The sequence below is a fragment of the Actinia tenebrosa genome, unplaced genomic scaffold (genome assembly GCF_029948245.1).
Source record: "Actinia tenebrosa isolate PJP-AT-01 unplaced genomic scaffold, QUT_ActTen_1.0 PGA_scaffold7__59_contigs__length_16204524, whole genome shotgun sequence".
Lineage (NCBI taxonomy): Eukaryota > Metazoa > Cnidaria > Anthozoa > Actiniaria > Actiniidae > Actinia > Actinia tenebrosa.
In genome coordinates this window covers 12,631,319-12,647,747 of record NW_028292584.1, presented here as the reverse complement: position 1 = coordinate 12,647,747, position 16,429 = coordinate 12,631,319, and the positions used below count along the sequence as shown (strand labels likewise).

The 16,429-nt window shown below is 34.7% G+C and overlaps 1 protein-coding gene across 1 annotated transcript in view; it reads left to right on the top strand.

Moving 5' to 3' along the window:
• The first annotated feature begins 871 nt into the window (after nucleotides 1–871).
• LOC116302274 (uncharacterized) overlaps nucleotides 872–16,429 on the top strand; it is a 34,294-nt gene continuing 18,736 nt past the window's right edge. The window contains 14 exon segments of the mRNA XM_089040602.1: nucleotides 872–1,118; nucleotides 1,213–1,587; nucleotides 3,457–3,708; nucleotides 4,934–5,185; nucleotides 9,214–9,480; nucleotides 9,860–10,126; nucleotides 10,689–10,955; nucleotides 12,601–12,867; nucleotides 13,089–13,349; nucleotides 13,789–14,055; nucleotides 14,236–14,496; nucleotides 14,930–15,205; nucleotides 15,785–16,027; nucleotides 16,266–16,429. The exon segment at nucleotides 16,266–16,429 is cut by the window's right edge and continues 133 nt beyond it. Of these exon segments, the coding sequence (XP_088896728.1) occupies nucleotides 950–1,118; nucleotides 1,213–1,587; nucleotides 3,457–3,708; nucleotides 4,934–5,185; nucleotides 9,214–9,480; nucleotides 9,860–10,126; nucleotides 10,689–10,955; nucleotides 12,601–12,867; nucleotides 13,089–13,349; nucleotides 13,789–14,055; nucleotides 14,236–14,496; nucleotides 14,930–15,205; nucleotides 15,785–16,027; nucleotides 16,266–16,429 (3,588 nt within the window). The 5' untranslated portion in view covers nucleotides 872–949.

Here is a 16,429-nt window from a genome sequence, read left to right as displayed (position 1 = left end):
CCGAAAGGGATTCTGGAAGTGTAGTTTAAAACGTCATCATGCTTGAGGTATACTGCAAGTTTTATAGTTTAATGTTCGCTAGATTTCCTTTTACCATGTCATAGTTTTAATTTGAAAGGTCAAGGAAGAAGAAGGACAAACAAATCTCTTCTCTCCCCCCTTCCTGTACACCCTTTTTCCTGTGAGCCTGTTCACAATCTGTTCGATCAACATGACCTAGTCCTCATGCTGCAGAAGATCACATTGACGAACATTAGCCCATCTGAAACTAGTATTTAGTCTTCCAGGAGCGGACAAGGTTTAGACTCACTATCGGTCACAGGTCAGATTTCAATAACTGGAATCTTCATTTTCCCTTAGAAGTAACAGTATCCGGTATCGTGAAATTGTGTGAAAATAATGCGTTACATAGCTGTAATATAGGTAGCCCAACTCAAAGTGTATATGACACGAAAACATTCCATCATTTAAAATGTAAAGTTTGTTAGTAATAATAAATATATCGTAACAAAATTTGTTTCAAAAGCTTATTTCTTGAGATATTTGCGAAAGTTAATCCCAATTTGTGACGTCATTTTGTTGACACGTACTCTAGATTCAGTAGTAATGTACTAAATATAAATTGTAATTCATATAAATTAACAACAAAAGACATATTTTAGTCAGCTTCATTTGATAGCTTACGTAGTACTCTTCCAATGTTGGGAAATTGAAAAGTGTACTACTTGAAATTAAGATTCTATATTCAAACATATTTCATGTATTTGCAACTAAATCTGGAGACTTGTAAACAAAATGACGTCACAACTCGTGCTAAAATTTTTTGAATTTCTAGAGAAATACGTTTTTGGAACAAATTTAACTGCGATATTCTTATTAATGCCAATAAACTACACATTCTTAACATTAAAATTTTTTCGTGTCATATACACTTTAAATATATTATGATATGTTAGGTGATGCGAGACCATCAACTGAAGACGACAGTGACAACTTTGTGACTAGCGTGTATTTGATTATGAAATCATACATATTGCAAAAATCTGAAAAGAGCCTACTTTATAGTATGGAATCGATCTTAATAGTGTTGGTTTCTGCATTGCTTTTCCGTAACTCAGGTAAGGGAATAGTTTTGTTTTTTGAGCACTTTATGACTAAACTAAAACAAACAAGACGTAATGTATTAAGCTCACTATAAAAAGCTGTTTGTAGACGCTGGATCATTCACTTGGCTACAATGGGATAATACAGTAAATGTTGTGGAAGGTGACACGGCAAAGCTCAACTGGAGTGTTCGTATTAGTGCTGGTAAGACATGGGTAGCCGTCAATATCACAAGAAACATTAGAGACACTACTGGTCCAGGAGACGTCGACATGATAAGAAGAAAGCCGTCTGGTGTAGAGATACTGCTGCCAGAACGAGGTGCTGACATGGACTTAGATGTTCAAGCGAATTTGAATGTTCTCAATATTACTTTCTCGCTTCGTAATATATCAAGGAAAACTGACGAGATGTATTACAGAATAACTGTGTTCGACGATGACCGGGACAGTTCTTTGAGATACACGAAGCTGAATGTGAATGGTAAGTAAACGATGCTTTACAGGCTGAAACTTGCAACTTGCAATTAAATAAATATAATGGACCTGGTTTTGTGCTTAAGCTCATTCTGTTTGCCTAAATATATGCCTAATGTGTTATAAAGAAATACGTCTGGCTAGATAATTTAATTTATTGATTGGCAATAAGGTGCTAGTAATATTTTACTTCCGGGTACAAATATATCTATTCTAATCAAGTAATACAGGAAAAATGTTTGATTTACTTAAGGTTTAAAAATATAATCGACTGACATGTTAGTTGACTTAATGATGCAGTTGGTATATAAATAGAAGTTAAAGGTCATATCTTAAATTTATCATATGCGCATGATTTTTGATTTATCGGTATACGGTGCCTTGTGTTAAAGTGTCCCCGAAGTAAGTTGGGTATTACGTTATATATCACAGTTGAACTCTTGTATGGTCATTCGTGGTAAGCGTACTTGGATGGACTAGACATATATGTGTTTAAAGTGACCCTACATGCCTAGTGATGGATATCCTAATGATGGATATAGTAAATAAACTAAGGCATATAGGATTTTCACTACGGCGCTGTTTCCTCAGGTGAAGTGAGTAAGAGTTAATTACCGAGAACGGAGGCAATAAGCCATATACATGTATAGGCTTATTGCCGACGTTCGAGGTAATTAAGTATTTCATTTATCAATTGAGAAGGTTTTCTATCAAAGGTTGCTCATTATAAATGCGAACGGTCTATATATAGTTATTAACCGGGTTAATGAATATATATATTGATTGCGAACGGCCTATATATAGTTATTAACCGGGTTAATGAATATATATTGACCTCGCATTTATAATGAGGGTTATAACAAAAATAAAGCCTTGTAAATAACAAAGAAAACCGTGTCAATTGAGAAATAATCTTTAATACAAACTTGTTGGTCTTATCGAAGAATACATTACAGAAATTTCAAAAGATATTTTGAGGAATGCCGGCATGCGGCTGCCAAACTGCTCAACTGAGGCTTTGTTATTAGTACTTTTCCATCAAACAAAGGTTGCAACGCTTTGTTGCGCGGCATGAATACGTTGGGGCGCGTGCCATGATCTTCCAAGAGATTGTATGATTTATATATATTTTTACAATAGCTTACAAATTTCTCGCGCGCTGATTGGTTATTTTTTATCATCAATAAGAGGACAGACAGATAAAGCTGACGTCAACGAGCGCGCGCTCTTTCCGTTGGTTGTTTTGATCGCTAAAAATGAGAAGTTTTTATCGTTTTTGTTATTGTAAAAAACAAATTGACATCAGATTTTATGTGTCTGTCCTCTTATTGACAATAAATTTCGCCATCACATTGTCAAAGTAGTATGCGGATCCACTCGGCTACGCCTCGTGAATCCACACTACTTTGACAATGTGATGACGCAATTTATTGTCAATAAGAGGACAGACACATAAAAATCTGATGTCAATTGGTTAAATACACAGTTGATTGTTAATCGATGTATTATGATCATCCGGGTGGATGTAGTCCTGGGTTCAGACCGTTCTATACAATACACTTGATTGCAGAAAGGTTGTAGTATACATTTATATACATATATCTAATGCAAAACTTAAAAAGCAACTTATTTGTTCTTCCTTATCTTCTATTGTATCAGAGACATATGTATTGTACAAACTCATACGTATTGTACAAACGTATATCAAACGCATATTAGAAATTATGGGATACCATCTCTGATTGTTTTCCCAGAAAGCCCTATGATCCCAATTCCTATATGTTTCTTTAGACGGAATGGTGGGAATTGTCTCTTAGCTTATTTTGCTCTTTCAGCACTCAAAATTAATTATTCTTGCTTCTCTTAATAATTCCAGTTCCTTCGTCGTGTGACATACATCCTAACACAACAACAGTTAACGAAACAGACAAGGTCTTGTTTAACGTCACCACCACAGGAAACCCACCTGTTTATGAGTACATCTGGACTCATCCTAATGGAAGTAGACTGACCGCCAATAGCAGACTGACATTTACTGCCTCAAGACAAGATACTGGGACATACAAGATTTCTGTGTATAATGGTGTTGGTAATCGGAGTGTATGCTCAAGTAACGTGACTGTACAATGTGAGTTAATGCATTTATTATCCATGGTAGTTAGATTATATCATCTTGGAATATAATTGGTGTACCTTTATCTCTTATCTCATCTTAGTGTGTATTAGTTTTCATTATTTTTCTGATATAATAGTTAAGTTTCGGTTTTGCTGGAATTGATTCACCTTCATCTCTATCACTGATTTGTATTTGCAAAAATTCCGCAAAAGTCAAGTATATCTATATATCCATATATAAACTAATTTGCATATATAGCTAATAACAATAATAATTATACAGCTTCTCATTAATCTCATATAGGTAACTGTCCAATTATTTCCTTAACTGGACAGGTCTTGTTGATATGGGATTAATTAGGCAGCTATATAATTAATAGGTAATAGGATTTCATGCTCCCCAATCAAGAAATAATTAGACTCGGTCTACGGCCTCATCCAATTTTGTCAGTCCTCGGAATTTTCCTCGTCAAATTATTTCTTAATTGGACAGCATGGAGTCCTATTACATATACTACTACTACTACTACTACTACTACTACTACTACTACTACTACTACTACTACTACTACTACTACTACTACTACTACTACTACTAATAATAATAATAATAATAATAATAATAATAATAATAATCAGTCTTTATTCACATTGATAAAATACAATCAAGTGGTGCGCTAAGAGAATAAAACATAAAAGGACTAAAAATACTAACATTTATAAATCAATCTGTTAGAAAAACTATTCTTAAAACGTTCAGTGTTAACCGCAGGCATAGTGGTACTTGACCTTCTTAAATTATATGAACTAATTTGGGCAATAGGCATTAATATTTTTAAAGGATCGTTATCAGCTTTCTTAACCTTGGCTCAGCACGTGTTGAGTTGTAGAGCTTTTACGTTAAAGGGTTTCAGGAGTTTGTTGAAAACATATCTCCTTAAGGAAGCATATAATTGTTAAAACTTGAGGTTTTTTTTCATATAGCTATATTATTATTTATTTATTTATTCATTTTTAACATATAATTTTAAATATAACTTTAAATTATTATTATATATTGTACATTGTATTTTAGCTTGTAATTATATATTGTAACTATAGCTCTAAAATCCACTATTGTAAGCGCATTGAGGCTAGCGAAATGCGCGCTAAAAATAGTAAATTGAATTAAATTAAATTAAATTGCGAGTGGGGAGTTTAACGCTTACAGATTTACTTGCATCTTTTAACAATTACAGTTCCTTCATCGTGTGAGATACATCCTAATAAAAACACAGCAATTGAAGGAACAAGCGTCTCGCTAAACGTCACCACCACAGCATACCCACCTGTTTATGAGTACATCTGGACTCATCCTAATGGAAGTAGACTGACCGCCAATAGCACACTGACATTTACTGCCTCAAGACAAGATACTGGGACATACAATGTTTCTGTGTATAATGGTGTTGGTGATCGGGATATTTGCACAAGTGATGTCACTGTGCTGTGTAAGTTGATTTATCCATTATGTGTAGTTAGAAAATATTCTCTTTGAACATAATCGTTGTATCTTTATCTCTTATCTCGCCTTTCTCGTAATTATGGAAGTGGATTTGGTTTTAATTGTTATTGCCATTTTATATCTGGGTTTAGGTTTTGGGCAAATATATATATAGGGAAATCACAAAGTATGTAATGTGGTCTATACTGTTGAAACAGTGCTCGATGCGTAGGGATGCAGAGCAATAGATATATAGTAAAGATTGGATTAAAGACGAGACATGTTCACTGTAACTCCGAGTTTCGTGCTTACGCACTCATCAGACAGACTTTAATGAAACATATTCCTATTACTGTGATATTTATATACAAGAGGTGTAATGATTATTTACAAAAGAAGTATTGTTCGGAAAGGAGTTAATTAGCAAGGCCTGGATTTCTATTGTTCATCAGATAGAACTTGTTTTCATGTCGGCATTTGGAGATCAATTCGGATCGCTTGTTTAAAAGAGTGTCGCTGTTTGCTTTGATGATAAGTAGCTTTTCTGTTAAGCACAGGTCACACCTCTTAGAAATGTTGCTGTATGGTCTGGCTGAAGTGATGATTGTCCATTCTATGTTGTAGTCTTTGTTGTTATCTTTAAGGTCCCAGATGTGTTTAGAAAGTTCGCCAAGACCAACTAAGTAATGATATAAAGAAGATCAACAACTCCACGAAAGCATTCATCCCAGCCGACAAAACAACCAACTACTACGAACTCGACAAGAATATACACGATAAACTTCTCACAAACAGCATAACATCGACTTACAAGAAAGCGAACGAAAACACTATTCACACCATTAACTACGAAGCACAGAATATTGCAACCGAACTCAACATTCAAGACAGAACAGAAAGCATGGCAGAACGACAGGCATTCATAACCTTAAAAGACCACAAAGACAACTTCCAGAACAATCCCACCTGCAGACTTATCAACCCAGCAAAAAGTGAAATTGGCCGTATAAGCAAACAGATCCTCGACAACATTAACACAACTATAAGAAATAAAACTACGCTAAACCAATAGAAAAACTCTTCGTCCGTAATCAACTGGTTCTCCAACATACCCAACAAGCACCAACATACATTCGCTATCTTCGACATTGAAAACTTCTACCCTTCCATCACAGAGAAACTTCTAACAGACGCATTGTCCTTCGCCAAGAAATACTGCACAATCACGGCCAGAGACATTGACATTATTATGCACGCCCGCAAATCACTACTATTCAACAACGGCACTCCCTGGATCAAGAAGAAAGGCAATATGTTCGATGTTACCATGGGGAGCTACGATGGCGCGGAAATCTGTGAGCTAGTCGGTCTATTCATCCTCAACAAACTATGCGCTAAATACGGGAAGGACTACATAGGACTATACAGAGACGATGGACTTGCTGTTTTTAAGAATACATCAGGACCACAAGCAGACAGAATCAGAAAGGACATAACGAAACTATTCAAGCACCACGGCCTTAACATCACCATACAGACGAACCTGAAAATAGTTAACTTCCTTGACGTAACCTTTGACCTGGCAAACGAAACGTACTGCCCCTACAGAAAGCCTAACGACCAGCCATTATACATCAACACAAAGTCGAATCATCCGCCCAACATAATCAAACAACTACCAGACGCCATCAACCGTAGAATATCCAACATATCCTGCAACAAGACCGAATTCGACAAAGCCAAACCCATCTATGAACACGCCCTGAAATCCAGCGGATATACCAAAACCCTGACCTACAACAACCATAAACCATCTACACATTCAAAAAGAAACAGACAACGGAACATCATCTGGTACAACCCTCCATACAGCAAGAATGTACAAACCAACGTCGGAAGCATCTTCCTGAAGCTCATACACAAACACTTTCCCAAGCACCACAGATTTCACCGGATCTTCAATAAGAATAATATCAAAGTGAGCTACAGCTGCATGGAAAACATGAAAACCACCATTACCAAACACAACAAGAAAATCTTCAACACCGATACCGATCCCGCCACCACCTCTGAGAAAACATGCAACTGCCGTAAAAAAGATCAATGCCCTCTAAAAAACAACTGCCTCTCCTCCAGCATCATCTACAACGCTCATGTCACAACAAACGAGGACACTACTGGGAAAAACTACATTGGCCTGACAGAAGGAACATTCAAACAACGATACACTCAGCACAAACTATCTCTGCGAAATAGAAAATACGCTAACAGCACCGAACTTTCTAAACACATCTGGGACCTTAAAGATAACAACAAAGACTACAACATAGAATGGACAATCATCACTTCAGCCAGACCATACAGCAACATTTCTAAGAGGTGTGACCTGTGCTTAACAGAAAAGCTACTTATCATCAAAGCAAACAGCGACACTCTTTTAAACAAGCGATCCGAATTGATCTCCAAATGCCGACATGAAAACAAGTTCTATCTGATGAACAATAGAAATCCAGGCCTTGCTAATTAACTCCTTTCCGAACAATACTTCTTTTGTAAATAATCATTACACCTCTTGTATATAAATATCACAGTAATAGGAATATGTTTCATTAAAGTCTGTCTGATGGGTGCGTAAGCAAGAAACTCGGAGTTACCGTGAACATGTCTCGTCTTTAATCTTTACTATATATATAGGGAAATCATATATATAGGGAAATCATATATATAGGGAAATCATATATACAGGGAAATCATATATATAGGGAAATCATATATATAGGGAAATCATATATATAGGGAAATCATATATATAGGGAAATCATATATATAGGGAAATCATATATATAGGGAAATCATATATATAGGGAAATCATATATATAGGGAAATCATATATATAGGGAAATCATATATATAGGGAAATCATATCTGCTAGTAGAGTTCATTTCTCATTTGTCTGTAAATAGTTATTTTATTCATTCACCAAAGTAAATAATGAATGGCTTGCATATATGTTTTATACTGTAAATGTAATAGCAAAAACTGGGCGGGTAACGAAACCTTAATATATTTCCTTCCGCTCAATGCATTACCGTTATCATCATCCATTCTTTTATTAAAGCTACATTTTTATTAATTTATATATCTTAGATCAGAGATTAATTAAGATGCACCATAATGTTGCGCTTGCAGGAAAGATAGATGGTTTATATATTTATCGTTTATAATTTATAAATAGAGGATATTACATGGGCGCGCGGAGATACGAAATTTATCTTCGAGTGTTGAAAAGATCTCTCACGAGTTAGCGCAGAGAACGAGTGAGAGATTTTCAACACGAGAAGATAAATTTCGTATCTCCAAGCGCCCATGTAATATTCTGTTTATTATATAATTATCAATGAAATCAAACTTAATGAGTTTTTTATTATTATAATAAATTTTATTTATAAACTAATAGCTTAAATACACATGATAACGATATTTTCACATGTGAAAATAACATGTTATTTTCACATGTGAAAATATCGGTTTTTCGAAAAGGAGAAATATAGGTATTTTATGGATAATTATATGATAAGATAAATTATTCAATATCAAACAAATTAGATGTATCGATGCGCAGCTAGCGAATTCAAGTGTTTTCCATAGAAAGCTTAAAAAATTGTATCTGAAATTTGAAGCCCCGAATAAGAACAAAAACTACTTGATTGGCTTCCTATATTATTGAATAATCTGGTTTTCTTGTTTTTCATAGGTTTTCCATCGTTAAAACTTTTTTTCTTCTATTTTTGTTATGATGATTTTTTCATGTTTGTTACGCCAAACAGCAAATTGCTAAATGCGACATTCCTCAGTAATATCAAACTGGATATAATTTGTTCGATTAGAAATGCAACATTCTTAATACATTAATTACTAGTGCATGATTATTATGATTATTATAATAATTACTATATGATTATTATCATTTTTTCAACGTTATTTTTACTTTTCTTAATAGTTTTGCTTTGCTTTTTTTCTTTTCTTTTTTTCAGACAAACCAGACAACACAAACATCAGCCATTCTTCAAACAAAACAACATTTTGTCTTGGAAGTCTCATAAACATTACTTGTACATCTAATGCAAACCCTCCTGTTGATAACTACACTTTGTATCGAAACGAGGAATGGGTTCAGGAAAACAATGTTGGTTTATTCAAAGTGATGCTGGACAAAAAAGGGATAAACAGGTTTATGTGTGAACCTAGAAACAATGTTGGAGTCGGGGAAAACAAAAGCTTAACTCTTATCAACGTTACAGGTTTGTATGATCAATCCTTGTAACATTTAAAGCGTGGTTAATATGCAACTACTTCTGACCAGATTAGTGCTATACGTCGTAATGTTAATTTCCCGTCATCTGTCTTGTATTTACTGGAAAGCCAAATACTATAAAATGATCTTTTAGGATGAAAACTTTCAAACCTAATAGCTTAAATGCAATAAAGAAAAGAACGCATTTCGACTCGCAGACACGCTAAAACGCAGAATTAAAAAATTGAAGGATTTAAGTAAATCAGGAAAAAAAATCGTTATAGTAAGCTGATGTCTTGCTTTTGTTATTTTTGTAAGTATTCTTTTAGGAGAGCTTATCTTTAAAAGCGAATAAAAAACAATTCTTTGAATTTCTTTCAATGCAGAACCACCAAAAATCAGTAATTGTGCGATATACGAAGGCGAAAAGGGATATGCTTCAGCAGTTGAAGGAAGAAATGTAACTGTGAGGTGTGATATCTCTGGTAGTGAGCCGTTAAACATAACATGGACTAATGGACAGCAAGTGTGGCATGACAACACTGTCACATTTGAACCAGTCAGCAGGAGTGATACTGGTACTTATAATCTGACAGTGAGCAACGGAGAGGAATGTAACAAAACTGAAACGAGTTACTACCTAGACGTGTATTGTAAGTAGAACTGAAGTTGTTCTAGACTATTAATGGTTGTTTTTTTTGGAAAGATGCCCTGCCCTGCCCTGCCCTGCCCTGTTTATTGACATTGAACTGCTTTCAAAATTCCTAATTTTTTCAATGATGTTAACACTTTAGGACAAAAATTAAATATAAAAATAGAAGTAAATTAATAATAGAGTACAAACACTATAAGTGTGTAACATAAATACCACTAAATACTGCTAAATTATGCTAATCCTATTGTTTTCTATTGTTTAATTAGCACTATTTACTACTAATTAGTGGAAAGTGTTGCACACTTTTAGTGTTTGTACTCTAAGTAAATATCTACTAATATTCATTTACGCCCCAGTGATTAGGAAACAATATTGATATTATAAAGTTAACATTGCGACCATTAATAAAATTTAAAAAATGAAAAATGGATGAAAAAATTTCGATTACATTTTGTTAAACATAACCACACTTGATGTCATTATTCAGTAATAATTGCCTTTCCGATCTCATCATTTTCAACATTATCTATTTATTTCCTCGTTTTCTTTTCTTTTTTTAGACAAAGCAGATAAAACAGACATCAGCCATTCTCCAAATAAGACAACATTTTGTCTTGGAAGTCTTATAAACATTACTTGTACATCTAATGCAAACCCTCCTGTTGAAAAGTACACTTTATATCGAAACGAGGAATTGATTCAGGAAAACAATGCTGGTCTATTCAAAGTGATGCTGGACAAAAAGGGGACAAGCAGATTTACCTGTAAACCTGAAAGCCAGATTGGAGTCGGTGAAAACAAAAGCTTAGCTCCGATCAACGTTACAGGTTTATATTTAGATCTTATTAACCGAGCGGGAAGTCTGTACGGGATAATCTTGACCGAGGTCGGAATGTACAGACCGAGCGCAGCGAGGTCTGTACATTCCGACCTCGGTCAAGATCATCCCGTACAGACCGAACAAGCTCGGTTGATAAGAGTTTTATTATATGACCACTTTTCATTGAAAAGGACAACATGTTTTCGCCGTAAGATTAATATGCGATTGGACCGGTTAATACCGGAGAATCTAGACCAGTCCGTGATGCGATCTATCCAATCAGATTGCTCGATTTGCTAGTGTCCAGGCTGTAAGATTCACGGTCGTATAATAAGATAAAATACTACTCGGTGCACTTAGACTTGGATCAAACGATGCAGTTCACATGAGCGCTAGCCGAAGCAAAAAAAAAATGAACTAAGAGAATGAATCCCCCCTAAATAGCCTTGTAACCATCATATGTGCACAGTTTGATGCTAATTTTAAACCATTTGCTTTTCTGCACGCGCATTTATTGCGCGCGCTCTACGCTGTTTGCTTACGTTTTTTGGGTTTTTCCGTTATTTCGACTCTGCCCTGGAAATACAGTCAATTCAAAAAATGTTGTCGTCGACCGGCTCAAACCAACGCCACTGGACCGAAAGAAATATGGGTAAAAATCACTGGAGCGATTAAATATTCGTTCTGAATAAATTGTTCCCGCTAGTAATAAGATAATAATGGCGAGAAACAATCCATCAAATGCATGTCTTCGGGTTTAGGGAAAGAAAAACAAAGTAATTATGATTCAGTTCACAATTTCGAAAATATGAAGGCATTAAAAAAAAACGTCTCCTTCAACACTTCCCGCTCGCCTACGAAAGGTTCGTGCTGTAAACCAGGCATAACTAGTCAGATAAAATTATGGAGTCAACTCGGCTTCAATGATTGCTACCCAGAACTCCTTTCGGTCCAGTCGCGTAGGCTTGAGTTGGTCGACGACAACATTTTTTGAATTGACTGTATATGAATTTGCACGACGAAAGCTTGGCAAATACGACCGGAATTTGAAGTAGTAATTTGTTCAAATTTCTGGAGTATCTTTACATTTATTTTCCAAAGCTTTCGACCTACATCGTCATCTTGAGAGCAGATTTGACCATTTGATGATAAGAAAAGCACAAAAAAACGTTAGCAAACAGCGTAGAGCGCGCGCGTACTATGCGCGTGCAAAAATCAAACGATCAAATGAATGATATCATTGGATGATATTTTTAGAATAGATTCTAAAAATAGCATCAAAGTGTGCACATGATGGGGCAAGGGGATTCCTTCTCTTAGTTCATATCCTCTTGACCGAATCTTATTACATCAAATAGGTTTCACTCATGTGAAGTTCGAAGTTTTCTGAGCCTGAGACAATTGAGACGATTGATCAAGAGAAGCACAATTAATCGTTAATTAAAAATGAAAATTTGCACGACCTTCTCGTACAATTCGTTATGAAAAGGTTCTCGTAATGTTTTAAAAGTTCTTAAATTGTTCTCGCCTGCAGGCTCGTGCAGTTACAATAATTTTTAAAACATTAGTTGTACTATTAACAACGAATTGTATCCCAGGTCGTTTTGATTTCCTATTCTAATAATAATTTCTTTGAATTTCTTTCAATGCAGAACCACCAAAAATCAGTAATTGTACGATATACGAAGGCGAAAAGGGATATGCTTCAGCAGTTGAAGGAAGAAATGTAACTGTGAGGTGTGATATCTCTGGTAGTGAGCCGTTAAACATAACATGGACCAATGGACAGCAAGTGTGGTATGACAACACTGTCACATTTGAACCAGTCAACAGGAGTGATACTGGTACTTATAATCTGACAGTGAGCAACGGAGAAGAATGTAACAAAACAGAAACGAGTTACTACCTAGACGTGTATTGTAAGTAGAACTGAAACTATGTTCTGGGCTATTTTATGGGGTTACATTCTTATGTTGTGCAAAACAAACTAGCAGAACCACAGGATACTAAAGTAAAGAAAGCTACACGACCAATCAATATGTGTTTAAACAATTATTGACCAATCTTTCTACTTTTCTTACTCAATATTGAAAGTATGACTATTAGAAATAATGTATTGATAGCTTTATTATTTTTCCAGATGTCCCAGAATCTACAACAATGGAAATCTATCCAAACAAGACTACATTTTGTCGTGGAGATCAGATCTACGTCAACTGTACAGCAAGTGCAAAACCACAAGCTAATTACTCGTTGTATCAAAACGACGAACGAATCGGTAATAGCAGGAGTAACCATTTTTTTCTCGATTTAAATACGTCAGGCAACATCTCCTTTACGTGTGTGCCTAGTAATGAAGCTGGATATGGGAGAAATAGCAGTGTTACACTGGAAGTGAAAGGTAATTTTATAATGATTCATTAGTATTGTTTCATTATATGTAAATAACTGTATACCATTTCCGTAATAAGTTTTCTCAATGAAACTACTAGCTGTAATAAATAAAAAAGGGTAGAAATTTTGGCTTCTGTGAATCACAATTTCTAATTCCAGAATCACTGACTTTGTAATTGATTGTGTAATTAATAGAAGTGAGGTATTGAATATGATTCATTTTAACTTATTATCATCAAAATTATTGCTGTCAAAAATGATGAATTACAAGTAGTACCTAATGGGTTCAGTAAATGCAATAAAGAGAAAGACAGAAAGGGAGGGAAAGACTTAACTGATTTTTCTTTTCCAAACTCGTTCTTGCTTTTGTCCTAGAAGCTTTTTTCCCAAAGCGATCAAGAGTTAATAAACATATAATTTCTTTCTTTCAATTTTTTCCCATGCAGCATCACCGGGAATCAGTCACTGTAAAATGTTAGAAAACGGAAAGGAAAAGGCTTATGCAGTTGAAGGAAGAAATGTAACTTTGATGTGTGATATATCTGGTAGTGAGCCGTTAAACATAACATGGACTAATGGACGGCAAGTGTGGAATAACAACACTGTCACATTTGAACCAGTCAACAGGAGTGATACTGGTACTTATAATCTGACAGTGAGCAACAGAGAGGAATGTAACAAAGCAGAAACGAGTAACTACCTAGACGTGTATTGTAAGTAGAACTAACGTTACGTTCTGGGCTATCTTATGAGGTTACATTCTTATATTGTGCAAAACAAACTAGCAGAACCATAGGATACTAAAGTAAAGAAAACTACACGACCAATCTTTCTACTTTTCTTGAAAGCATGACTATTAGAAATAATGTATTGATTACTTGATTATTTTTCAGATATTCCAGAATCTACAACAATGGAAATCTTTCCAAACAAGATTACATTTTGTCGTGGAGATCAGATACACGTCAACTGTACAGCAAGTGCAAAACCACAGGCTAATTACTCGTTGTATCAAAACGACGAACTGATCGGTAATAGCAGGAGTGGCCATTTTTTTCTCGATTTAAATACGTCAGGCAACATCTCCTTTACGTGTGTACCGAGTAATGAAGCTGGATATGGGAGAAATAGCAGCTTAAGAATAGTAGTTCAAGGTACTTTTCTGTTATTGCTGGTTTTTTTTTTTTTTGTTGTTTTTTTTGTTGTTTTTTTTTTTTTTTTTTTTTTTTTTTTTTTTTTAAAGAATGTAATTGTTCAATTGGCCATGACATAATATAGTAGACTTTTTTAAGAATGGATTTTAGTCGCTAAAATTATCTTGAATTATTCTTTCATTTATTATATATTATTTTTCAAACAAAGAAACCCTCTCACGCCTCCTATAAACATATATTATTATTACCATGCACAAGGGCATATTGTTTTTGTCCATCACTTGGCTTTCTGAAAAACAAATATCAGGGAGAATATCACACAATTTTTGAAATTTTGTCATATACATAAAGGGTAGAAGCTTATGCATATGGCTGTATATATGTAAGTCAACCTTATTCCTCTCTCTTTAGTATCTTTTTTGTATTTGTGCAGAGCCCACGACAATTGCGAACTGTACCAAAATCATTGGCAACACTCATTTAGCTTATGAGGCTGTCAATGAAAATGAAAATGTAAAAGTGATGTGCAATATCTCTGGTAATGAACCACTGAACGTATCATGGAGATACGGAACTAGAGTATGGTATCAAGAATACCTGGTGTTTCCATCCATAAGTCGAAAAGATGCTGGGACATATGAAATTCTAGTTAAAAGTGGAAGACAGTGTAATCAGACAGCAAAACAGAACGTGACATTGAATGTACATTGTAAGTTTGAAATTATATTAATGTGCATACCTGCAGTTCGTTTCCATAACAAGCATACATTACAATATAATATACACTCGATTGCAGAAACGTTGTAGTATACATTTATACATTTATACAAATATGTAATGAGATGCATAATGCAAAATAGCCATTTTCAACGCTTAAAACCAACTTATTTATAATCTGTACAATCTAATAGACAAGAAAAAATATTTTCACAGTCATTGAATGAAACAAACAATAAATAACGCGATTTTTCTGTTTTGCATATCATTAAATATACTGAATAAATTAGGTATTTTTATAAATGTATACTACAACGTTTCTACAATCGAGTGTATATTAGATAACAGATAATACATAAAAGATAATACAATAAATTAAGCTAATGTAAATATGATGTTTGCATCTCTAGTCCAAGCGTAGTCTTCCCGCATCGAATCGTTTTAGTTCTAAAGGAGCTTTGCGTGATGACACTAAAGAAGGCTGTGGCGGAGACTAGTAAAAGCAAGACATTTTAGTAAATATGAACTAATAGCTATCAACTGCTTTTATTAATTAATGATATGGCAACAGATCCACCAGATAGAATCACGTGCAATAACAAGACAGTTCTGGAGGGTGATGATGTCCAACTAGTTTGCAGTGCTAATGGTAACCCACCACCTGATATGATGTGGATAAGAAATGGAAATATTCGAGGCATGGGGAGTACGTTACTAATCAAAGGTGTAACAAAAATTGAAGGAGGAACCTATACTTTCTTCGCCAACAACAGTCTTGGTCAAGACGTAAAGGAGATTTTCATAACAGTTAAATGTATGTATAAATTATAAATTTAATTTGATTTTGCAAGTTAAAGAAGTCTATTGGTGATATACAGACACGCATAGACGCATAAATATTATGCCTTATTTTGATAAAAATTCCCGCGTTGTTTTCATTAATTAAATAATACTATTTATTTGTGTGCCAGTTCTGTACTGAAGTACGCATATACTAATAATCAAGAAGAGTTATTTAGAATATTTTTTGAATTGCTTCTCTTTTTAAACAGACTTAGATCCTCTGGAAGTGATTGGATCAAGTAACAAGAGCTACAGTCAGTCCAATCCACTGGTATTGTTCAACCTTAGTATCAACGCATATCCCAGTAACACATCCTTGTCTTGCAACCCTTCTGCACCGAATATATTGACTACCATCACCAGCCATGATGCG